We start from the raw sequence: 26,800 nt of genomic DNA on the forward strand, positions 1-26,800 counted from the left end.
ACTGCTCGTTGTCCTGGGTGTATATTGCACCTGACAGGTTCCCTTTAAGGGCTGCAAAGTTGTGAGATATGTTCTTATGTGACAAATATTTTTTTTGGGGGGGACAGCTGTCCATGGGTCATATATGTTCTCAGCGGAGAGAGCACAGCGACAGTCTGCAGCGCCCAGAATCCTGATCGTGTGCATGGACGCTGCGCTCCCCCGCAGAGGTCGAGTCAAGAACGCAGCGTAGTACCCAGATCCTGGCAATATAGCCTTATTGCAATCATGATGGCAGTTTCTGCGCCCATTGGGCAGCTGTATGGCAGGCACAGAGAGGCTGCTCTCAGGGGTATGCAGGGGGCTGCACACTGGGGGCTCCTGAGGTTGAGACAGACACTAGCAAAAGAGGGATGACCAGCGTAAAACGGTCGCAGGTATCATGATGTCACTGACTGAAACCTGGGGCCAATCCCTGCTCAGCTTTCATTTCTAATACTGCACTTGAGAAATGAAACCTGTGCTACGATTGGTTGCGTATTTACAGTTCCAGAATTCTATCCGGTAACTTTCAAAAACTTTTTTTGTCTTTCAGGTTTGTTAATAAAGTTGCATCAAACAACAAAGGTGTTCTCAGCGAGGTGGGAGCCCATCCTAATTGGCCGGCTCTAGAATCACGTGACTGCAGTGTTACCTAGCTACGGCGGGATGCCGGGGCAGCAGGTTGTCAGGGAGAGGCGGTGACGTGCTCGGGAGCCCCGCCTACCTGAGAAGACTCTATAAGTGTCTAGTCCCCGCCCGCTCCGCACTCACAGCGGCAGGTGACGGCGGAGACATGGCGCTCGCGCAGCAGGCACAGACCTGGTTCCCCACACACGTCCAGGTCACGGTCCTACAAGCCATGGGGCTGAGGTCAAAGGGCAAAGCCGGCACCAACGATGCGTACGCCATCATCCAGCTGGGCAAGGAGAAGTACTCCACCACCGTGGCCGAGAAGTGCCAGGCGCCGGTGTGGAAGGAGGAGGCCAGCTTCGAGGTGCCGCTGCTGCACAACAACAACCAGGAGCGCTGCACCGTGCACGTCATCGTCATGCACCGGGCGCTGGTGGGGATGGACAAGTTCCTGGGCCAACTGGACCTCAACCTGTGGGAGCTGCACCAGACCAAGAACCGGAGGAAGGTCCAGTGAGTATCTGCGCCGGGCAACCAATCACAGGGCTGCTCTCATTCACACAAGTCTATGTACATAATGAAAACTGCTTTTTGATTGGTTGATCCAAAAAACTCCTCGCCTGTCCTATTAGTTGGTCATTCATAGATAGGACCGGCCTCAGGTGTGTGCGGCCCCTGGGCTGTAGTGGGGGACCCTCTCTTCTGAAAGTTCCCCTCATTCTATGGCTCTAACGTTTTCTCCATATGATACATCATAGATAGACGTTGTCCCTAACCTGAGGTCACTTGTAGCCTATACAGCAGTGTTATTAGGCTGAGATCACTTGTTCAGTAAGCCATGTGCCCACGGGAGCTTCTTTCTGCGGATTTTGCCGCAGAAAACCTGGGGATTGTTCTGGATTTTCCAGATAAATCCTCAGGTTTTAGCATGTACAGTCACTCCCCATGTTATCCTATGGGACATGGGGAGTGCTGTGTCCACGCTGCGGAAAGTGCGGCTGCCGAACATGCTGCGGATGTAGGCATCCGCTTGTATAATTGCATGTCAATTATTCATGCGGAATTACCTGCGGATGTCCCGGCCCTCCGCTATGGAGATAGAGGCCGGGACGTCCGCAGGTAAGCCGCATGAATATCCGCATGTTTCCCGCAGCTATTCCGCTGTAATCTAGCAGCTAAAAATAGTCGGCGGGCAGCTGCGGGAAACATGCGCTCGTACCTGCGGATACATCCGCAGGTACGCGCGCCCGTGGGCACATAGCCTAATGATCCATTAGAATGGATCCTGCAGAGATCTGATGGTAAATAACTTTTGTCTGTTTTGAAAGAAGTGATTTTTGCTGGATCTGTTTAACATTGGAGTCTATGGAAAGCGGATCAGGTACCTGATTGCTGTTTATCTTCCATTTGAAATGTTTTCTGTAAGGCTAGGTTCACATTTCCGTTGTTTACCAGAGCCGCAGATTGTGACTGATACAAATTGACGGAACCTAGCCTAAGAAGAAAATGTATCCTTTACAAATGCAAGGAAACTGGATTATTAAATAGCAATCGGCTAACGGATCAGTTTTCCATAGACATCAATGTTAAAAAACAGATCCTGCAAAAAATCAATTCTTCCAAAACAGCCAAAAGTTGTTTGCAGAACTCCTCTACCAACGGATTGCTGCTGGCTCCCTTCTAAGGTATCTGCCAACAATCAGGACCCGCCGCGTCCTGGACGCGTCGGGTCCTGACCTGCTGGGTTGCGAGTTGTGCCCACGATCCGGGATCGGGCAGTCAGTCTATCACTTGTGTTCTCCCTACGGAGGACGCTTGCAACTCTGCAGCAAAGAATTGACATGCTATGGCTCGGAGAGCCGCACTGTAGGTCAGTCTTCGCTGTGGGCCATACACGTACAGTGGCATCGGATTTCTAGAAATCCCATCCACAGCTTGTACTGTATATCACAGCATTATGGATGCAGCTGTAATATGCTGCATCCAAAACGTTGCAAACACAGATCGTGGGCACGTACCCCAAGGAGGGTGATCTCTCAATCACCTCCATTGTTAGCCTGTGGGTTTATCACACTGCACTTTGTTGTCGTCTGAGTGCAGTCCGATGTCTCGCACCCATAGACTTGTATGGATGCAAGTGAGCCAAGACTCATACAATTGCAACAAGCAGCATTAGCCCCATTGCAATGCAAGATTTTATCACACTGCACTTTTCTGAGTCATATGTCAGTGCGATGCTGGCCTTTGTGTATTGTACAATTTGGCCTCTCCTATATGCACTGAACGTCACCAAATAAAACTTGGACAGAGCAGCCCCTAGGTACTTTGGACCTCAAATGGGATGGACATGTCAGTGGTGCAGGGGCCAACATCCACCTACAAAGCAGCAGGGCCCCCCGTGGGCTGTTGGCTTCCCGTGGGCTGTTCTTGCCCCCGTGGGGCTCCAGCATCTGCTCTGACGCTCTGTATGTTGGTATTGGCCTGGCACACTGCTATTGGTCTGGGTTTTTGTGTGTTGTGTGGGGTTTTTTTGTTTTGTTTTTTTTTTTTTTTAAGGATGTGTAATACAGGAGAGCCCCTGGCAGATGAACACCCCCTCATCATATGGAACTGAGCAGTTATTGTGTAGCTTTTAAGATGTCCTATAGAAGGTGTATTTCCACTGGCCTCCGTCTGGGAACGATTGTTCCTGAAATAGGCCCGTTTCATGCTAGCAAACATCTAATGCTTGCTCGTCAGGTGAAATTATTTTTAAAACTTACATTTTTTTGTTTCCGCAGCCCCCATTCCACCCCCCCCCCCCTTTCAGACTGCCGTTTGCTTTAAACAATAACTAGTATTGCTTTCACCTCTCTCCCGGGGCCCAGCGCTCGGCCTCCGCTTCTGGTGTCTGTAGTGCTCTGCAGCGCTTTTCTTTTCCGGACGTTGACAGCGCCACAGAATAACTGAGCAATACCAGATCTGCAGACGCTGCTGGTCAGATATGTGGCTGCTTATAGGACATGTCTGGGAGACACTGCTCAGAAGACACCTTCAGGACTTTTGCAAGAAATGTTCTAACCTAATAGACTAAAATGATTGGATAAGATGATTTCTGCGCAGGCTGGCCAGGCCTGAGGCCGCTCTGATGGACACTGGCAGTGCATCGTGATAACGGTGACAAGTGGCTGTGACATTACATTAGTAATAAGCCGCAGCGTCACACTCCTCAGCCGGTCACATGCCTGTAATGTTATGTCTGCAGATGAGGTCACAGTTTCTATGATTTTTATTTGCTCATTATGTGGCGTAATTCTGCTTATAAATCCAGGAAAACTCATTACTCATTTGTTTTTGAGCGGTCCTGTCTGCCAGGAATATTTTGCTAACATGTGTTTCGTAAAGCAAAACTAGGGCGACCTTATGGGGAAAGCTTAGATTCCCAACAATTAAAAACAAAAACCACAGAACTCATTGCTCACATATATTAGAGCAAAGCACCTAGAGAATCCTCTTAAGGAGCCTCACGTGCCTACACGCTACTAGCGTTTCATAGGGGATATAACGTCAGGAGAAATTCTGGGGGCAGTAATGAGCCCCCTGGAGCACAGACCCCAGTGAAGTTACCCGCAAACTGTACAAAACTAACTGGAACCCACTAAAAAAGTCCAAAACTACTTTGCATGTCTTCCATCCTTTGTAACAGTCAGGCTTTTGAAACCCATTAAGCAGCTAAAAGATGGGTCCACTCTGCAGGCAGATTCTGCTTGGAGGCAGCCTGTACTCTGAATGTGAAGGGGGTAAACCACGAAAAACACAACACTGAGTCTTAGGCCTCTTTCTCACGTCCGTGAAAATCACGCATGTTTTTCACAGACGTGTCAGAGGTGCGTATTGCCCTCTGTGAGCTGTGTTTATGGCACACGTGTGTTCTCCGTGTGTTATCCGTGATAACACACGGAGAACAGGAACTTCTACTCACCTGTCCCTGGCGTCGCTGTCCGTGGTGCTGATCTTCGGTCTCCGGTCCTGCCGACTCCCTGCTGCTGCTTCTGGCCGCAGTGAAGTGAATATGCAATGAGCATAATGAGCGGCGGTCAGAAGCAAGTGACAGCAGCGGCAGAGACAGCAGGGCTGGAGAAGGTGAGTAAAGATTTGCTGTTTTTTTTTTTGTTTTTGTTTTTTTTCCTCAGACACGTGTGTTTTTCTCCGGTGCATGTCACACGGAACACATTGTGGTCCGTATGCGGGCCATGTGACACCCGTGATGCCGGAGAAAAACTGACATGTTCACGTGTGGGGCACACGTATGCTCCACACGGTCCATGGCAGAGTATGCACATGTGCGTAGACCCATTGATTTTAATGGGTCTACGTGTGCCGTGTCTCCGGCACGTGAGGAAAAGGACCAAACCACGTACCGGAGACACGGATGTGTGAAAGAGTCCTTCAGGAAAAACACTGCCGCTGTTTTCCTGGATCTTTTTCTGCTGATGGTTGTACACATGGGTCTCTAATCCATCCCTGTGCCTCCTTCCTCTGTAGTGTGCGCTCAGGATGCGGGGCTCGGGATGGTGCTAGATGGCTTTATAGAGACAATGGCTCATGGACAAAATATTTTGGTTTCTTTGTTGACCCAGATTTGTAATTTATTGCGTACAAACAGTAGAGGATCGATTCTGTGTATTTACTGAAGCTTCCTCTTCCCTCCTGGGTGGTTAATGTGTAATTTTTGCATGCGGGCTGTGGCTCATTAGATATCTATGGGAACGTGCAGAGGAGAAGCTCCTAGTCTCATGTCTTCACAGGAACATGAAGTGACATCTAATCAGGATCTCGTTACCTGAGTGGGGAATAAGACATATGACGGGTGCAGAGGGGTAACCCGATCGGGACATTACTTAATCATAGGTGTATGGGGATAGAAACTACTTGTAAAGAATTTATAAGCAATTCTGTTTCCTGCTTCCCTGTCTGAGGCACTATAAAGGGAACCTGTCAGCAGATTTTGGGGCCTATAAGCTGCGGCCATCACCAGTGGGCTCTTATATACACCGTTCTAACATGCTGTATAAAAGCCCAGGCTGCTGTGTAGAATGTAAAAATCCCTTTATAATACTCTTGGGGTCCCTGCGGTGTAGTTAGTTCATATGGGAGTCTCCATTCTCCGGTGCCGGCGCCTCCTTTCGGCCATCTTTGTCGTCCTCCTTCTGAAAATCAAAATATTGTAGTGCGCCTGCGTGTGACCGGCAAGTGTGTATGACTTAGGATGCGTCATGCACCCAGGCTTCAGAAGGAGGATGAAGATGGCCGAAAGAGGAGGCGCTAGTACCGGAGCATGGAGCCACCCATCTGACCCGTCTGCACCACACCGGCCGTTTAGGTGAGTATTATAAATTGATTTTTATGTTCTACACAGCGGCCAGGGCTCTCTTATACCGCATTCTAACATGCTGTGTATATATAAGAGCCCACTGCTGGTGGTCACAGCTTATAGTCACCGAATCTTGTGACAGGTTCCCTTTAAAGTGCTTGTGTCCGCAGGAGCGCACAGCTTGCTGGTGGCAATGCAGGATTGACACTTCTGACCAGCGGCATGCTTGTTCTCCTGTCCTAACGTGCACTCTCCTATGTTACAAGTACAAGATCAGAGGAGGGCAGTGACACTGGGACTGGCCAGAGGAGATGGCGGCTGATAGACTGCAGAGGTAGCTCCTCTGCTTATAATAAAAGGTACCTTGCAATGGTTTTGGGACTCGCGTGTCATTACTACATCACATGATCCCTGCACCCAGTTACCATTAACTTCCCTCTCCCCTAGATCTGATGTCCTTTTGATGTGCGATTTGCCTAAAGGACGGAAGAGAAACTGGCACTAACTGGGTGCAAGGATTGGGTGATGTAATAATGTCATGTGAGCCCTAGGAGAGCGACTGCCAGCTGTGATTAGAAGTGTTTATTATAGGGGGCAAACTCATTAATTGAGAAGGGATTGTATGAGTAGTGGATAAACCCTTTAAGCTGGAGACTTCACGTTAAGGCTGGATTGCGCCTGATGGCAAAAAAACTGATGTGTGAAACCAGCCTTAGGCTACTTTCACACATCCGGTTTGAGCACTGCGGCTCAATCCGGCTGTGAAAACTATGCAACGGATGCGGTGAAAACACCGCATCCTTTGCATAAGTTTTTACATGCGGCCCGTTCGTTTTTTTCCGGTTGCGGCATGCTACTGAGCATGCGCAGTGGAAAAAAACGCATGCGGCGAGCGGATGCGTTTTTTTCCACATCGCGCCGCATCCGGCCTCCATAGGTATGCATTGAAAAATGCGCCGCAGCGGCGCGATGGCGTGTTTTTTGCCGGAGCAAAAAACGTTGCAGGGAACGTTCGATCCGGCCGCGGCATCGGCTAAATCTGCCGCATGCGGCAAAAACCGGACCGAACGCAAGCCCCTGCGGCACAATACGGCACTAATGTAAGTTTATGCAAAAAAAACGCAACCGCAGAACGCCGTATTGTGCCGCAGAGCAAAAATCCGGATGTGTGAAAGTAGCCTTAACTTGAAGTCTCCAGATTAAAGGGTTTATCCACTACTCATACAATCCTTTCTCAATCAATGAGTTTGCCCCCTATAATAACACTTCTAATCACAGCTGCCAGTCGCTCTCCTAGGGCTCACATGACATTATTAAATCACCCAATCCTTGCACCCAGTTAGCGCCAGTTTCTCTTCCGTCCTTTAGGCAAATCGCACATCAAGAGGACATCAGAGCTAGGGGAGAGGGAAGTTAATGGTAACTGGGTGCAGGGATCGTGTGATGTAGTAATGACACGTGAGCCCCAAAATCGTAAGTGCCGGAACTGTGTGGACGTGTTTTGACAGGGACAAACCTGAGAAGGGGTTGTGCGAGTAATGGACACCTTTTTAAGGGTTTTCTAATTTTATTGAAAGTCTTCAGATGACAAATTTTATACAATATTCCAAGTTTCTTATGTCAGTGGTTTACATTTGTTTTGTGGTGTAGAAGTGTCCACCAGATGTTAGCTAAAATAATGATGATGCTATGTCAAAGTTGCCACAATGTCCTCCATTGTGCCTGTGCATAGCCACTAGTGCAAACCTATATAACTTCAGAAGTACCTAAATTGGTTTCTTATAAAAATGTATTAATATACTTTATGTCTCAATGATGCCCCTGGTCACAGGTTTTATTCTAGATTGTGCTCAGTGAGACTTTCCTGAGTGATCGGAGTGGTCTGGAGGGGGCTGGCTGATTTGTTAGCTGGGCCCCTTCTGAATAGGCATCAACTGTGACAATGGAGGGGGATGGCTTGGCTACAGAAACAAGCAGCCAGCCCCTTCACACACAGCACATGCCGACTCAGCGATCTGTCCAGTATCAAGCACAGATCAGAAGAGGACCCCTGACATGAACGGCCCTTTAAATGTTGTCCCTGTCAGCTGTGTGGCCGTTTTTGTTAATCTATGTGGAGTCCGTCACTCTTCTACATGGTGCAGAAATGATTCCTTGGAGTCTGAAGCACCTTTTGCAATGAATTATTTTTCTTCTTACAAACAGTCCTTGAATCCTTTTCTGAGACTTGCTCCTGAACGCTTTCCCCTTCATGCCTCCCATTTGCATTTTCCATGCCTATATGCAATACTTGCACGGTCCGGTTCCATCAGTAGGACCTTGTATAAACCAGTTTTTTGTTTTCCGCCACATGGCACAGACACATGGCAGGCACTTGAAGTTTATTGAACAGAATGTTCCAAAGCAAGCAGTCTTAATCTGATGTGAAAAGGCCACTTGTTAGGAGTGAAAACATATATACCGTATTTTTCGCTTTATAAGACGCACCGGAATATAAGACGCACCCCAAACTTAGACATAAAAAAGGTAAAAAAAAAGAAAAATGGGGTCCGTCTTATACTCCGGTGTTCTCTTACCGGAGGGGGGCAGCAGTGGTGGTGAAGCGGGGTCACAGGAGGCACAGGTTGTGCTGGCAGGCGCGGCAGGTCAGTGGCAGCGGGGTCCGTGGTTGCAGGTGCCGTGGTTGCAGGCGCGGTGGCGTCCGCGGTGGCAGGATCCGTGGGGTCCGTGGTGGCGGCAGCAGCCGTGGCGTGTGAGCCGTGCAGCAGGCCGGTGCAGTGAGTGTCCGCGGTCCCGGTTCAGTGGTGGCAGCGGCGGCGGCAACTGCTCAGTGGTGGCAGCGGCAGGGACTGCTCAGTGGTGGCAGCGGCAGGGACTGCTCAGTGGTGGCGTGTGTCCGCGGTCCCGGTTCAGTGGTGGCAGCGGCGGCGGCGGCTCAGTGGTGGGAGCGGCGGCAACTGCTCAGTGGTGGCAGCGGCAGGGACTGCTCAGTGGTGGCGTGTGTCCGCGGTCCCGGTTCAGTGGTGGCAGCGGCGGCTCAGTAGTGGGAGCGGCGGCGACGGCTCAGTGGTGGAGTGTGTCCGCGGTCCCGATTCAAGTAATGGCGCCCGGAGCGACGCATGCGCAGATGGAGCTCTCATCCAAGGGCTCCATCTGCGCACGCGCTGACTCCCGGAGCAGCGCGTGCGCAGATGGAGCTCTCATCCAAGAGCTCCACCGGCGCCATCATTTGAAAGTGGGACCGCGGACAACTGGTAAGCTGCACAGCCGCCCGCCCCGCATGCACAGAGTGGCAGCCAGCAGGCTGCCCGCCCACCCCGCGTACAAGCCGCCGGGTACCTGTGCTTGCGTGCGGTGGCAGCCGGGTACCCATGGCTGTGTGAGGGCGGCAGCCGAGTACCTGCACGGGCACCCGACTGCCGCTCGCACACAGCACCCGGCTGCCGCCCGCACACAGCCATGGGTACCCGTCTGCCACCGCATGCAAGCACAGGTACCTGGCTGCCGACCCCACACAGCACCCGCTGCCGCCCGTACACAGCCACGGGTACCCGGCTGCCGCTGCATGCAAGTACAGGTACCCGGGCGCTTGCATGCAGCCACAGGCACCCGCCCGATCGCCTCAGACAGGACCCCCCCCCCCCCCCCGCTACCGCTTTATAAGACGCACCCCCCATTTTCCTCCCAAAATTTGGGGAGGAAAAGTGCGTCTTATAAAGCGAAAAATACGGTAATCCAGTTAAGGCGCACCCAGTGCCTCTTACCGTCCCAGAAGTGTCCTAGACACAAGTGTTGTCCTTCTCGATCAATGCCCATAACATAGGGCTAATGCAAGCGTTCTGGGCTGGTCTACATGAGATGGCATATTGTGTGACAGCTATTTTTAGGTATATGGCCATTGTGCGTATATTGCAGTTTCCTGTGTGATTAATGAGCATGCGAGCCCATATCCTCTGCTGGCACACGGCTTGTCATGAGCTGAATGTATTGTCAGGCATCACTTGGTACCGCTCAACCACCTCCATTGTGGTGTCCACTGTATCTTGATCTTCAAAAATGGTGTGTAGTGTTTGTACTAGATCACTGCTACTAGAACTAAACCTGAAAGGGAGATTGTGTAACATTGTAGTTACCAACAGTATAGTCATTCAGTATGACCCCCCCCCCTCCCCCCTCCAATAAGTTAAGTCGCCCGCCTGTTGGTGAATACCCTGCCGGCTGTCATTGAGGTGCCCACTGTGGTTCCTCATGTCAGTGCATGAGACCTCGTGGCAAGATGACAACTGAATATGGTGCTGTGTACTGGTGGACACTTTTTAAGGTAAAAGTGACTATTGCATGCCAGTTTTAATGAAGTGCTTGAGAAATATGTGAAAATTAGGAGGTGGGCAGCTGTTAAAGAATTTAGAGCATCTTCCATCCACTGTGCACCAGAGCAAGTAATGTACTCCAAGCAAAAAGGTAACAATGTGTTGAATGTTTGACTTTCTGGCTCCATATCTCACAATCCACTACAGCTTAGAACATGAGACTACCTTAATTTTATAGACAATCATCTTGGCTCACTGCATTGTTGCTGGTGGGAATCTTTCTTCTTGTTTACCTCAATTTACAGTCTGTTTAGGTCACTGTGTCATTAGGTTGATTCCCAAGTAAAAGGTCACTGGTTTGAATCGAGGAGCAGCCATGAAGATTTCCCATGAAAAACTGCATCATCCAGCTCATCGATGGTGGTCTCTCAGCCAAGAAAATTGCACAAACTTCATCATGCGAGTGCCATGACTGAAGAATAAGAAATGAAGTCCATCCATCCAAACGCTAAGAGGTGGACGTCTATGGAAAAAGACCAGTCAACAAACCTGCTCGTCACAAGGTCTATCAGTTCTGGCACAACAAACACTGCAGTATGTTACATATTACAGTAGTGATATCTGATGTCCATACAAGCACCAAGCTATGCACATTACACAAGTCTGGAATGGTGGCCTAAAAAAGCTAAAGCAGCCTCAAATTCATATCAAAAGAAGCGTTCTCTCAAGTTTACAAAATAGTACGAAAAGTGGACAGTAAAAGATTGGAAACTATTTGTAGTGATGAGACGAAAGTCAATAAACTGGGTTCTGATGGGTGCAAATGAAAGAAAGCAGTGGATTGAGAAATTGAAGGAACTGTCGAGTTAAGTGGAGGAAGCCTGATATGGGGTTGTTTCACAGCCAAAGGAGTTCGATACTTGACCTGGATCAATGGTTGTCTCAATGCTGAGTTATATGTGAGTATCCTATCAGATGAGCTACTTTGCACACTTTAGTACCATGGGTCTGAAAAGGAAAATGCCCTTGAAGCATAGGTAGAGATTGGCGAAGAAATGGTTAAATGACAATGAAGTAGAGGTGCTGGATTGGCCCTCAGTCCCCAGACCTCAACACAATCAAACACTTGTGGTTATAGTTGAAGGAAAATCTGTATACATATCCCGGTGAGTCATCCAGTATACACCAACATTGCCAATGTGTAGAAGAGACCTGGGATCAGATTTCAGTAAAGACATGCCTGAATCTGATCACGATCATGCCCAGATGGTTTTGGCCAGTGTTTTTGTTAACTCACATTTTTAATTTTTATTAATTTTGTTAGTGTTTACAGCCAAATTTTTACATTTTTAGGAGAAAAACATTAACAATGCAGTGCAATGACAAGAATCTGCTTAACTAACGCTATGCTAAATGGTTACAAGACAAATTTATGTATCACATAGCCAAGATTATTTAGATAATGAGTCTCACGTTCAACGCTGTAATGAATGGTGAGATATGGAGCCCAAAAGTGGAAAACATTGTTACCCTTTTTTGCTTGTCAGTGTAAGACCATTTTGGCCATGCTTTGCCAAACCCCCATCCTGCTCAGCTCTGCCCAATGGTCAAAAAGTTGCAAAATCCTTTTCAAATAAGTTGCACAAAATAATTAGCACATTTTCATTTTAAACCAGAATGCTGGTGACGACTGATGAATCTCGTCCTCTGAATGTGGAATGGACACGAGTAAGATTCCCAAATTAACTTCTGAGCCAGACGGAAAGTTATTTACAGGATGTGTAACTCTTCTAATTGGGCTATCTGTGTGATGACTGTGCAGGAGTAGTGCCTGGTGTAATAATCACATCTACCACACCCGGTGTGACTACCACCGGAGAATGGCAAGGCTGTGAGTCACTGATAAATAAGACAACGTGAGATGTGTGGGAAGTCTGTGTACATTGTAAAGCATGAATACCGTACAATATAATGGTATTGGACAGAATTAGAAAACATATTCTTTCCAAAACAGTGTCACACCGATCTACAGCTGTGTAGTACTCGTATGGCTCAATCTCACTTCAAAAGGACTTGGCATCAGTACCAGCTTCAGCATGAAGAAAGTCATGTTTTTCCAATCCCCTCCAATATTCTGCGGAGCCGGCTGTCAGTCAGCGTGTCGGGGAGTGAGTATAGTCGCACTCACTGTTACAGCTCCCTGCATTGCCCTGATGACGAGAGTGGTTGCAGAGAGAATAAAAGATCATTTTCCCTGTAGCTGCTGCTCCACTAAAGCCTCCGTCACATTTAGTGACTTACCAGCGATCCCGAAAACTATGTGGCCTGATAAGGATCGCTGGGAGGTCACTGGTGAGATGTCAGTCAGATCTTACCAACGGCGCAGTAGCGATGAGCGACCTGTATAACGATCTCGGCGGGCATTAGGACCATGTCAGGAGGTCATTGGTGGGTGTCAAACACAGCGATGCGTCCTGCCCAGCAGGACATCGCCTTTGAAGAAAATGGTCCCAACTATTAAGCAACAACTAACGATCTCACAGCAGGGGCCTGATCGCTGGTAGGTGTCACACATAATGAGATCGCTGCTGCGTCACAGAACCGGTGACGTAGCAACGATCTCGTTAGCGATCTCGTTGTGTGTGATGGGGCCTTAAGCCTAACACAGGATTTGACTGCTATTTACCTGCAAATTATCCCTACATCTGCAGATAAACAGCATCTCTGGGGCTTAGTTTTAGGGGGATATAGTATCAGTCCTTACCCACACAGCAGCATGCAGGTTTCATCCTGAAGGGCTTCTACAAATTGTCACAAATTGTCAAAAGCTTTTTCTGGCTGTTTTGGGACAACCCTGATTTAATGAGATGAGGCTTCAAGGTACACCACCTATAAATGTAAACCTACAACTTCCCTTAAAGGGAAGGTCTCATTAGGAACAACAACCAACAAAAGTCCCAGTGGCCAAAGCACCAATAATTAGGGTGAGGGGGGAGACCACTGGTAAAATAGAGACCAAGACACAAATATTTAGTGAAATACAAAAATATTTTTAATAATTTACATGTGACTTAAGGACCGACAGAAGTGACTAATAGGATCTTAAAGATGTCAGGACACGCCTGGGGAAATGTGCGTCGAGGCTCCGCCCACCACCACCTACCTGTTCAGCTTGCTACTACTCCGACATGTCTCAAGGTAGTTACTTTTATATGTTCATTTAGTGACATGTTCCCCTAGTATATATAGGGAGAGGTACACATGGGAGACTATAACCTGTCTACTCTTTATTTATTTGATCTCCCCGTCCTCTGGTTTTCTGGGGTCTCTTTACATTAACCCTGTCACATCTAGCAGCTGGATTAGACCTGCAGGTGGTGCTTGTGCAACCTTTGTGTCCTGACGTCTTTAAGATCCTATTCGTCGCTACTGTCTGACCTTAAGTCACATGTAAATTATTAAAAATATTTTTGAATTTCACTAAATATTTGTGTCTTGGTCTCTATTTTACCAGTGGTCTCCCCCCTCATCCTAATTATTGGTGCTTTGGCCACTGGGGCTTTTGTTGGTTTGGTTACACAACCTATAAATGACTGATGCTGATGGAAAGCTGGATGTCTCAATCTCTGAATATTCTGCATGTTTCTGACACAATCTTGACGAAATCATGCAGAGAACAAAGGGGTCAGTCCCTCTTATAGACACTCAATAGCTGAATGACCTCTTCCATAGACCAGACTGCTCCTGTGCTGAGCGCCGCCAGGCTCCTCCTGCAGCAGATTATTTTGGAAGAACAGAGATTGCCTGCTGAAATTCAACAGCCCAAATCATCCTCTTCGGACAACATCTATCGGTGAAGGCTCAGGACGCCTCCATATGTGTCTGATTCACAGCTTCATACCACTTTAGTTTGTGTAATGGGGCCTTTAATCTTTCGCTTTTCTTTCATTTTCTGCTGAAAGCTGATTTAGAAGGGTACACTTGCTCAGAGGGCATGTCTTAACAATCTGTCCTGCAGGCAGAGTGAAGGGGGGAGGTTCCTGCTGCAGACCTGTATCTTGTATTAACACTGAGTGTTCCTTTATAAAATGTGATAGGAAGTCGTTCCTCCCCTCCCAGTGGCAGCCATTGGTTTAGGATCACCCTGGCTGCATACCCATAATTCATTAGTCAATTTGAACAGGTAGTACTATATTGTACTTGTTAGGTGGGGAGTAAACCTGCTGCATGTGTGTCGCCCAGGGACCAGGAGTTACTCGGATCCGGGCCACGAGGTCACTTCTGTGGGTATCACGGTAGCGTGACCCGGTCTGTGATCCCAGGCTCCACAGTAAAAGGGGGTTTGTTAAGGGAGATTGTCCGTGACGCCACCCACGGTTGTGGTGATTGTGGACACCACCACTGCGATGAAGGTGCGGGACTCCCGGGAGCAGTGTTGGGATGCAGCCAGGGCCGGATTAAGGTTGGTGGGGGCCCCTGGGCAGAAAATCTGGTGGGGGCCCCATAAACGTTAACATTTTTAGCCATAACAGTAGAGCACGAACTGTAGCATTTAGATATAAATCCAATAAACATGTATCTTAAGGACCCGTCACACTAAGCAACATCGCTAGCAACATCGCTGCTAACGAACAACTTTTGTGACGTTGCTAGCGATGTTACTGTGTGTGACATCCAGCAACAACCTGGCCCCTGCTGTGAGGTCGTTGGTTGTTGCTGAATGTCCTGGGCCATTTTTTAGTTGTTGCTGTCCCGCTGTGAAGCACAGATCGCTGTGTGTGACAGCGAGACAGCAACAACTAAATGTGCAGGCAGCAGGAGCCGGCTTCTGCGGAGGCTGGTAACCAATGTAAACATCGGGTAACCAAGAAGCCCTGTCCTTGGTTACCCGATATTTACCTTTGATACCAGCCTCCGCTGCTCTCACTGTCAGTGCCGGCTCCTGCTCTGTGCACATGTAGCTGCAGCACACATCGGGTTAATTAACCCGATGTGTGCTGTAACTAGGAGAGCAAGGAGCCAGCGCTAAGCATTGTGCGCTGCTCCCTGCTCTGTGCACATGTAGCTGCAGCACACATCGGGTTAATTAACCCGATGTGTGCTGTAACTAGGAGAGCAAGGAGCCAGCGCTAAGCATTGTGCGCTGCTCCCTGCTCTGTGCACATTTAGCTGCAGCACACATCGGGTAATTAACCCGATGTGTGCTGTAACTAGGAGAGCAGGGAGCCAGCGCTCAGTGTGCGCTGCTTCCTGCTCTCTGCACGTGTAGCTGCGTGCGCTGGTAACCAAGGTAAATATCAGGTTGGTTACCCGATATTTACCTTAGTTACCAAGCGCAGCATCTTCCACGCGGCGCTGGGGGCTTGTCACTGGTTGCTGGTGAGCTCACCAGCAACTCGTGTAGCGACGCTCCAGCGATCCCTGCCAGGTCAGGTTGCTGGTGGGATCGCTGGAGCGTCGCAGTGTGACATCTCACCAGCAACCTCCTAGCAACTTACCAGCGATCCCCATCGTTGTTGGGATCGCTGGTAAGTTGCTTAGTGTGACTGGACCTTTACCCTGATCTGCCATATTCAGATTTACAGGACTACAATACAGATACAGTCCAGGATCACTCACAGCCGTCACTTATACACACAGTACAATACAGATACAGTCCAGGATCACTCACAGTCGTCACTTATATAAAGAAAGTAGAGTAAAGGGGGCTTTACACGCTGCGACATCGCTAATGCGGAGTCGTTGGGGTCACGGAATTCGTGACGCACATTCGGCCGCATTAGCGATGCCGTTTCATGTGACACCGATAAGCGATTTTGCATCGTTGCAATAACGTGCAAAATCGCTAATCGGCGACATGGGGGTCCATTCTCTAATATCGTTGCTGCAGTAGTAACGAAGTTGTTCCTCGTTCCTGTGGCAGCACACATCGCTCCGTGTGACACCGCAGGAACGAGGAAGCTCCCCTTACCTGCCTCCCGGCTGCTATGCAGAAGGAAGGAGGTGGGCGGGATGTTACATCCCGCTCATCTCCGCCCCTCCGCTGCTATTGGGCGGCGGTTAAGTGACGCTTCAGTGGCGTCGCTGTGACGCCGCATGGACCGCCCCCTTAGAAAGGAGGCGGTTCGCCGGTCACAGCGACGTCGCCGGACAGGTAAGTATGTGTGACGGCTCTGGGCAATGTTGTGCGGCACGGGCAGCGATTTGCCCGTGTCGCGCAACAGATGGGGGCGGGTACGCACGCTAGCGATATCGGGACCGATATCGCAGCGTGTAAAGCGGCCTTTACTCACATATTTTTAATTGATCCCAATGTTAAGGCAGCCAGGGACGGCTCCAGGTTTTTGTGGTCCCCGGTTGAGTCTCAGTGGGCCCCATCCACACACAGACACACACATACACATACAGGCATACGTACATATACATATTTGAAGACAAATTCACAAAAATACATTTAAACAGACAAATATATGCACGGTCATATACACTGACTTACATGCAGACACAGACGCATTACAGGTGTTAATATGGAGAAGTCACAAGCAGCCTCACTCACCTCTCCCGCTTGTTTCCAGCTCCTCCAGGACATATGGCTGTGTTGCATGATGGCCATCAATAACAGTCATGACTGCACACCATGCACACTGACACAGCACTGATGTATATACATCACAGGAGGGGCTGGGGCCTACAATAAATACATTACAGGAGGGGCAGGGGGCATAGACATTACTCGGGGGGGCATAGACGTTACTGGAGTGGCAAACCGCTCTGGTGGCGTACACATTACTGGGATGGGTGGCTTAGCGCTCTGGGGGACCCATATAGTTCTGGGGTGCCGCATAGACTGCTCTGATTCATATATACACACACACAGCTCTGCTTCAAACACACAGCTCTGCTTCACACACACAGCTCTGCTTCACACCACACATCTTTCTTCAGCTCTGCTTCACACACAGCTCTGCTTCACACACACACACAGCTCTGCTTCACACACACACACAGCTCTGCTTCACACACACACACAGCTCTGCTTCACACCACAAATCTTTCTTCAGCTCTGCTTCACACACACACAGCTCTGCTTCACACACACACACAGCTCTGCTTCACACTACACATCTTTCTTCAGCTCTGCTTCACACACACACACAGCTCTGCTTCACACCACAAATCTTTCTTCAGCTCTGCTTCACACATAGCTCTGCTTCACACCACACATCTTTCTTCAGCTCTGCTTCACACATAGCTCTGCTTCATACCACACATCTTTCTTCAGCTCTGCTTCACACACAGCTCTGCTTCACACCACACATCTTTCTTCAGCTCTGCTTCTCTCACACACACAGCTCTGCTTCACACCACACATCTTTCTTCAGCTCTGCTTCTCTCACACACACACAGCTCTGCTTCACACCACACATCTTTCTTCAGCTCTGCTTCTCTCACACACACACAGCTCTGCTTCACACCACACATCTTTCTTCAGCTCTGCTTCTCTCACACACACACAGCTCTGCTTCACACACAGACACACACACAGCTCTGCTTCACACACAGACACACACACAGCTCTGCTTCACACCACACATTTCTTCAGCTCTGCTTCACACACACACACAGCTCTCTTTCACACACAGCTCTGCTTCACACACAGACACACACACACACACAGCTCTGCTTCACACCACACATATTTCTTCAGCTCTGCTTCACACACAGCTCTGCTTCACACACACAGCTCTCTTTCACACACACACACAGCTCTGCTTCACACACAGACACACACACAGCTCTGCTTCACACCACACAGCTCTGCTTCACACCACACATTTCTTCAGCTCTGCTTCACACACACACACAGCTCTCTTTCACACACACTCTCACACAGCTCTGCTTCACACACAGACACACACACAGCTCTGCTTCACACCACACATTTCTTCAGCTCTGCTTCACACACACACACACAGCTCTCTTTCACACACACTCTCACACAGCTCTGCTTCACACACAGACACACACACAGCTCTGCTTCACACCACACATTTCTTCAGCTCTGCTTCACACACAGCTCTGCTTCACACACACACAGCTCTCTTTCACACACACACTAACAGCTCTGCTTCACACACAGACACACACACACACAGCTCTGCTTCACACCACACATATTTCTTCAGCTCTGCTTCACACACAGCTCTGCTTCACACACACACAGCTCTGCTTCACACCACACATATTTCTTCAGCTCTGCTTCACACACACAGCTCTCTTTCACACACACACTCACACACACTCACACACACACTCACACACACAGCTCTGCTTCACACCACACAGCTCTGCTTCACACCACACAGCTCTGCATCACACCACACAGCTCTGCATCACACCACACAGCTCTGCATCACACCACACAGCTCTGCATCACACCACACAGCTCTGCATCACACCACACAGCTCTGCATCACACCACACAGCTCTGCATCACACCACACAGCTCTGCATCACACCACACAGCTCTGCACCACACAGCTCTGCATCACACAGCTCTGCATCACACAGCTCTGCATCACACCACACAGCTCTGCATCACACCACACATCTTTCTTCAGCTCTGTCCCTACCTGCTCTGATGCCATCCTCCTGCTGCTCCGGTATAGGCCGCCATCGTCCTGCTGCTGTTCCGGTGCCGCGGCCATTCTCCTGCTCCGGTTAGTCTCCTCTCCTGGCCGCGGCGTGGGTCTTCTCCGCGGCCGGCCGCGCGCGTGGGTCCTCTCCTCCGCGGCCGGCCAGCCAGCCAGCCGGCCGCCCGCGTGGGTCCTCTCCTCCGCGGCCGGCCAGCCGGCCGCGCGCGTGGGTCTTCTCCGCGGCGGCGTCCTGCTGTGACGTCCGCAGCATTGGACGCCGCAGCAGAGCAGGGAGCAGGCACACCTCTGACCCCGGAAGTACAAACGATGGTACTTCCGAGGTCAATCAGCGTCCTGTGCCCGCAGCTTGTTTTTGCGTCTTAGAGACGCAGATACAAATAAATGTAGGTGCCCCCCCCTCCCCCTCCCCTCCCGAAAACACAGCTGATTTAGACTGTCTTAACGGAGGGGGAGCGGGTGTGAAGAAAAGAAGAAAAAAATTGCTGACGGGTGGCAAGTATGGCCCTGGTGGTGGGGGCCCCCTTGGAAGCTCTTTTGGTGGGGGCCCCGGGGCTGAAGCCCCGCCTGCCCCGCCTATAATCCGGCCCTGGATGCAGCTTAGATGTTAACCCCTCCGTGGGTAGGGGCAGTTGGTCCTGGGGCCCGTTCGGGGATAAGCAGGGCGCAGTGCTGCGGTGCGGTGCCTGAGGGCACGGGCGTACTCACAAGTAGTTCACACAGTCACTGGTAACTAGGAATTGCCGGTGTCCGCAGCCTTCGGTACGGGGTGTTAGTCTATGTGCCCACGCTGCGGATTTACCGCAAATCTGCAGCAGTGGCACTTCCAAGCCATTTCAATGGCATTTTGGAAATGCTGTGCCCATGCTGCGGATTTTTCTGCTGCAGATTTGCCGCGGATTTTGATCCGGAAAAATCTGCAGCATGTCAATTATTGTTGCGGATTTTGTTGCGGATTTTTCCCATGCAAGTCAATGCAAGGTGTAAAATCCGCAAGAAATCCGCAGGTCTGTTCCCACAGGCTCTTTTTCCTGTGGATTTGGTGCGGATTTCGCAAACAAATCCGCAGGAAGTGATGTAGGATAGTTCAGGAAGAGGAAGTTTCACCATTTTGTAGTGTAGAGTAGTGGCAGTGTAGTCGTGTTGTGTCCGGACTCTGGATTGCCAGCTAAAAGCAGCTAGTTACAGGCTGCTTGCTTTTAGCTGGCAAAACAGGATCCCAGGTCTTTTTTCACAATTCTTTAAAAAAAAAAAAAAAAAAAAATGTGCTCCGCTGTATTTTCACTGTCCAGCCCGATGCAAGCAAGCAACTGAGGGCTGTGCTTCTTAGCGGGATAAGGCTGAAGCATTCTCTGCCCCTCCCGCTGAGAAAAACAGTCCTCAGCTGCCCCTGAAAATGGCGGCTCCGTTGTGAAGCGCCATTCTCAGGTGCTGTACCGAGGCTCATCCAGCTGCCCTGATGCATTTGGCTGGCTGGGTAATATAAGGGGTTAATGCCAGTTTTCTGCAAACTGGCACTAAGCCCGAGGTTCATAATGTCATGCCTGTGTAGACACGGCCATTATGAACCTCCGTTTGGTACTAAAGAAAAGAAAACACTTTTTTTAAAAATTTTATTTGAAAGAAAAACACACATACATCCCTGATTGCCATCTTTATTACTCCCTGAATCCCCCGACGATAATCCATGACAGCTCCGATGTGCACCCGGCTGACCCGGGCACTGACGTCAGCCGGTGACAGCAGCCGTCAGTGTATTATTAAATGCTGCACAGCTCTTTTCCGGCAGCTGGGAACGTCTGATATCAGAGCCCTGGTCAGCTGACTTAATTCGCGAGCGCAGGCGGGTCAGCTGACTGCACACCGACAGCTGACGATGTGCAGTCATGTGACCCGGGCACGGACGTCAGCCGGTCCCAGCAGCCGTCAGTGTTCGAGATGCTGCAAAGCTCTCTTCCGTCTGCTGGGACCGGCTGACGTCCGTGCCCGGGTCACATGACTGCACATCAGCCGACTATTCAGCTGTCGGTGTGCACTCAGCTGACCCGCCCGCGCTCGCGAATTAAGTCAGCTGACCGGCTGACTTCTGTGCCCGGGTCAGCTGATGCTGTGAAGTCAGCTGACCCGAGCTCAGCTATGAATTGAGCTGACCCGGCCAGTGAGTTCTGCCGCTCCCAGCAGCCGGCAGAGAGCTTTCCTGTGATATTGTCCTGGATTAACCTCTAAGGCTTGGGAGTAATAAAGATGGCAATCAGGGATGTATGTGTGTTTTTTCTTTCAATTAAAATTTTTAATAAAGGTGTTGTGTTTTCTTTTTTCCCAAATGGAGGTTCATAATGGCTGTGTCTACACAGGCATGACATTATGAACCTCGGGCTTAGTGCCAGTTTGCAGAAAACTGGCATTAACCCCGTATTACCCAGCCAGCCAAATGCATCAGGGCAGCTGGATGAGCCTCGGTACAGCACCTGAGAATGGCGCTTCACAACGGAGCCGCCATTTTCAGGGGCAGCTGAGGACTGTTTTTCTCAGCGGGAGGGGCAGAGAATGCTTCAGCCTTATCCCGCTGAGAAGCACAGCCCTTAGTTGCTCGCTTGCATCGGGCTGGACAGTGAAAATACAGCGGAGCACTTTTTTTTTTTTTTTTTTTAATAACAGTGAAAGGGAACATGGCACCACATTTTTTGGCTATAAGCTGCGGCCACCACCTCTGGGTTATTATATACAGCCTGTTAGAATGTAAGAGCCCAGTGGTGTTGGCCGCAGCTTTTCTGTATAAGCACACTGTGAGACTGCTAACAAAATGGATAATGGAGAAGAAAGGAGGGTTGGGACAGGAAATGACATAGAGACTTTTTTTTGCCTTCAAAACAGTCAAAGCTTTATTCAGAAACACATTAGAGTACAATGGACAAAATCCGCATCAAATCCGCAGCTATGCTAAGGTGCGGATTCTGGGGGAAAGCTGCGGATTTTGAGGCAGAAAAATCCGCAGCAACATTCTCTCGTGGACACATAGCCTATGTGTCCCACACACTGTGCAGCAGCTCCTGTTCTTTCCCTGCAGCCAGGTGCCTCTCTCTCCACTCTCTTCCTCCTTCTCCTCAGCCGGGAACGGGGAATCCACTCCCCTGCAGTGATCCGGGTCACCCAGGTGCCGGGGGGCCACTACCCTGCCCGGCTACCTCTGGCCCCTTCCTCACTCGCAGCCTGTCCCGGCCCTCTCGGAGCACGCTTCACTTTCAGCCTGGGAGCTACAACTCCAGACTCCTCTTCTGTCTGTCTCTCCATACACTCTGCTCCAGCCCCTCCCCTCTCCTCTGCTTTTCTCTTACCCTGGGGGATGTGGTTTGTCCTGCTGCACTGGTGTGAGATCAGATTACCAAGGAGGATTAACTCTTTCTGTGACAACCTGGCTTTGCCAGGGCGTCACACATGCTCCCTGGCATAAGAGGTGGCACATTGTTATTATTCTGGTTGAACAGTAAGTGTTCATTGGTTAAGATTTGTGTGGACCGTGTGTATTTTTCACATTGGTTCTGAGAGTTTAATTTCTGTTACACATCACAACCCGAGTGGGTTGTGGGGGGACATCAAGAAGTCCTAAAATGCCATTATCCACACCCAGGCCTGGCGGTGAAATCATTGGACCACGTCTTAACAATGTGTCTTAAGATTTTGACTACTAGACACTTTCTTGGTGATCATTCGAATTTAAGACTTGTCCCAGTTCCTTCTTCCTCTGGGCACTGGATCCCATGCACAACTTGAGTGTTGGGTTTCAGGTTTTTTCCTTTTTAGGCTATGTACGCACTTTGCGTTTTTCACCTGCTTTTCTGCAGCGTTTTGAACTGCAGCGTTTTCATGCCAAAATGCATGCGTTTTGATTTTTCAGCAAAGTCTATGGGAATTGGTGATTTCTTGTCCGCACTTTGCGTTTGCAAACACAGCGTTTAATTTGCATAATTTTGGGCAAAAACTCTGCATTCAAAGAAGCAGCATGTCAATTGTTTTTGCCATTTTGGCTGCGTTCTACACCCATTGAAATTAATGAGTTGTAGAAATTCGCTGCCAAAATGTTAAGCAGTGTGTTTGCATTGCATTATTTTTATTTTTGCCATCCACTTTTTTTTTTTTTTTTTGTTTTCATAACAAAGGCAGGTCTTTCGCTCTCTGTCTGTCGGTCGGTCTCTTTATCTCTGTCTCCATCTCTCTCTGTCCATGTCTGTCTCTCTCCCTCCCACCCCCTCTCATACTCACCGATCCACGATCACCGATCACTGCACGGTGTTCACACTGTGGCGGCTTTTTCTCTTTTGAAAATGCCGACCGCTCATTAATCAATCACGTATTCCCTGCTTCCCCCCGGCGCCTATGATTGGTTGCAGTCAGACACGCCCCCACGCTGAGTGACAGCTGTCTCACGCCCACCGGCGGCTGTGATTGGTTGCAGTGTCTATATCAAGCAGTAAAAAAAAAAAAGAGCGCTGTGAGGTCCCCCCCCATTTGGATACCAGCCAGGGTAAAGCCACATGGCTGAAGGCTGGTATTTTCAGGATGGGGAGCGCCACGTTATGGGGAGCTCCCCAGCCTAACCATATCAGCCAGCAGCCGGCCGGAATTGCCGCATTCATTAGATGCGACAGTCCCAGGACTTTACCGGCTCATCCCAAATTGCCTGGTGCAGTGGCAAACTGGGTAATAAGGAGTTAATGGCAGCAGCCCATAGCTGCCTCTAAGTCCTAAGTTAATCATTGCAGGCGTCTGCCCGAGATACCTTCCATGATTAACCTGTAAGTTAAACTAAATAAACACACACATCAAAAAATTATTTATTTTTAGAATGAAAGACAATTAAACACCCTCTTTCACCACTTTATTAACCCCTAAAAAACACCTCCAGGTCCGACATTGTCTACGCAAGGTCCCACGATGCTTCCAGCTCTGCTACATCGGAAGCTGACAGGAGCAGCACTAGAACAGCGCCGATCCTGTGAGCTCCATGCAGCAACTGAAGTGAGTTGCGTGATCAGCTGTGCTGCCACTGAGGTTACTCGCGCCCCCCGCTCTCAGGTGGAGGACTGCAGCTGTGGCCGCGAGTAACCTGAGTGAAAGCACAGCTGATCGCCCGGCTCACTGCAGTCACTCAGGGGATTTGCGATCACAGGTGAGTCCTTCCCGTGTGACTGCAAATCAAGCCGCGGCACACACAGAGCCACGCGATCACAATGAAGTCGGGTGAAGTTCATCAGAGTTCATTCTGATCGCGTGGCTCTGTCCCGCAGCCAGCCATGACAGTGACCGTGTGGACCCACTCGGCTCTGCTGCAACTCTATGGGGATGCAGCAGAGCTGAATGGGACCCCACTGTGGAAAATGTGCGTTCTGGTTGCTTTTCCCACTCTGTCTATGGCAGAGCAAGCATCCAGAACACATGAAGTCTCCAGGAATGTCCGCACTTTGCGTTCTACCGAATGCGTCTCAGAACGCAGCTTTTTCAGCTGCGTTCTGAGACGCACACGCAGTGACTTACACGCTGCAGAATTAAACGCAAAGTGCGGACATAGCCTTAAGAAAGGTTTGGTATCTTTTTGTCAACGATACATTGTTACGGTCTGTCATGCTAAACTACATTAATAAGTTGTGTCTTGTGGTGGTAATTAAACTTATATGGATTTGTTTTATTTATCAAAAAGTGATGGATTATTGAAGGTTTCCCGGAGAGTTGGCTCTTAACCAAACCTTGGTGGTGGCAGTGTAGGGTGGTTAATCCTCAGTTGGAGCTGTACATCGGGGGGTTTACGGATTAGATGAGCTTGCCTTTGTTACCCCCAGTCACACCAGCTACTTTCTATACAGTGGAAGCTTATGTTGGTTTCTGTTGTGACAATACCATGATACTCCATTGTCCAGCAGGTCTGATGTCCCACCACGTGTGCTGCTCGGTCTCAGTTAAGCCCAATGTCCATATCTAAGTATAGCAGAAACGCCTGTGTAATGCCTTATTACATAAGTCTCATGCACCTTTCTGGGTACAGGTGTGCCCAGACTATAAATATGCTGCACATTGAGTATTCGTCCTTGTTTAGTGAGCTATAATAAGGTGCTGGTAACCGTGGGGTTCCGCCTCGTACGATCTGCTGATACCAGTTGCACAATGCCCGGTCCTGTCTATTACGCAGGTAGCAGGTTAGACCACATTCCTTGCAGCCTTGACATCATACTTCACGTCTTTGTGCTCATGTTATGGCTTCTGTGTCTTGTCAGCTGCTTCTGCTGAAAAATATATTCTTTGAAATTTTTGCATTGTTGCATTAACTTCATTTTCTTAGAAAGTTCAGAAAGGAAATTGCCCCAGCCTAGAGACAAAATAAACAATGAAATGGTCCTATTCTGTAAAAAAAAGTTAAATGTCCATGACGGTAGTCCCAGTGTGTTCTACTTGCAGTCAGTCCTTCCTTGTCATGGCACGTACTATCCATAGTTCTGCTACTTGTACAGTGTATCATTGCATTGCCTTATATTTCGGACTGTTGAGAAGCCAAATTTGCCTTTTTTCCTGACAGTCATGTCGTGCCCTTCTGCTTTCACTCATGTCTTAATCTATATTGGGTATGGGAATATATTCGCACATCCCATTTCATTGGCCATGTTATGGTTTGCGGCTGCTGCGCAGGAGTAATGCTTCCTGCTAGCATTAGCAGCTCTTCTTTTGGTTAGCAGGAGCGGTACAAGGTCATTGTTGCTGCGGAGCCTACATACCATTGATGCAGATTATGCAGGGGTCCAGGAGGTAACTGGGTCCACATCTACCTCCTGAGTAGGTGAATTGTTCATTCATTCACTGTTGCCCTCTTCTTTCTGTGCCTCCCGTTGCCTTGCGGTGTGACGCACTTGTGATGTCACTGTAGGCCAACTAATGGGAAGAGGAACCATGCATGACGGGCAGGTAAGAGGCTGTTTTCGCTCTCATGCCTCAGCTACAGACCACTGTTCTGGATGATAAAATGGGATGTGCAAATTTGTACCAAGGCTAAGGTACACATCTATTTACCATCGTTAACTCCGTCCCTTCCCGATCACCACAGTCATGGCGGCTGTAAAACAGCAATGCCGTCACAGATCCAAACCAGTGTACGGTGACTTCTACTCCTGATCCAGTTGGACCATCATTGAGAATACAATCCTAGACCCAATCTCTTCTGGTAATATCGCCTTCATTTCAGTGGAGAAGAAACTGGTATTATGAGCTGATGCAAGTGAAGTGGCCAGAGTTCACCATGTAATGTCCATGTTCTCCTAGATACACCCCCGTCATGTCAGCCTTTTTCCTTTCATTGAATTACTTTACCATTCTACACTTTTTTTTTTTTTCTCCTGTAATAGAGGATGGAGTTGTTTTCCAGTAACTGAGGCTTATCTTGCCTTTGACTGATTGGACTGCATTGTTTGGTTATGTGCACCTCCCCCGACATTCCTCCAGACTATCCATATTCTGTACAAAAACAGGCCTGGCATCTACATCATGGAGCCTAATCTGCTGTGGATAGCGAAAATAATTACACGCAGAGCAGGCAGTGGAGACCCTATAGATGGCGGGAGCAAGGGCAACATTTTTGCTGATACTTAGTTCATAATCTTCCATTTTCATGAATTGAATGTCGGCTGCAGTGTAGACCACAACACTCTGAGATCAAGGGGAAATGTTGGGTTTCTGGACCTAATGTAAATCTGCAAAATGTGCATCTTTACCTTTTATCAGATGGAAGCTGCTGCTGGTAGAGGGTTGCCTCAGACCTTTGTCCCAGAAGACTAAAGTTTCAGCCTCAAATA

General features: G+C 49.2%; 1 protein-coding gene across 1 annotated transcript in view; it reads left to right on the plus strand.

The window, feature by feature from the left end:
• Positions 1 to 771: 771 nt before the first annotated feature.
• The window catches only part of RAB11FIP1 (RAB11 family interacting protein 1), a 51,859-nt gene continuing 25,830 nt past the window's right edge, over positions 772 to 26,800 (plus strand). Inside the window, exon 1 of the mRNA XM_075346113.1 lies at positions 772 to 1,164. Within this exon, the coding sequence (XP_075202228.1) occupies positions 815 to 1,164 (350 nt within the window). The 5' untranslated portion in view covers positions 772 to 814. The remainder of the gene's footprint in view (positions 1,165 to 26,800) is intronic.

The sequence above is a fragment of the Anomaloglossus baeobatrachus genome, chromosome 4, assembly GCF_048569485.1.
Source record: "Anomaloglossus baeobatrachus isolate aAnoBae1 chromosome 4, aAnoBae1.hap1, whole genome shotgun sequence".
In the NCBI taxonomy this organism is placed as follows: domain Eukaryota; kingdom Metazoa; phylum Chordata; class Amphibia; order Anura; family Aromobatidae; genus Anomaloglossus; species Anomaloglossus baeobatrachus.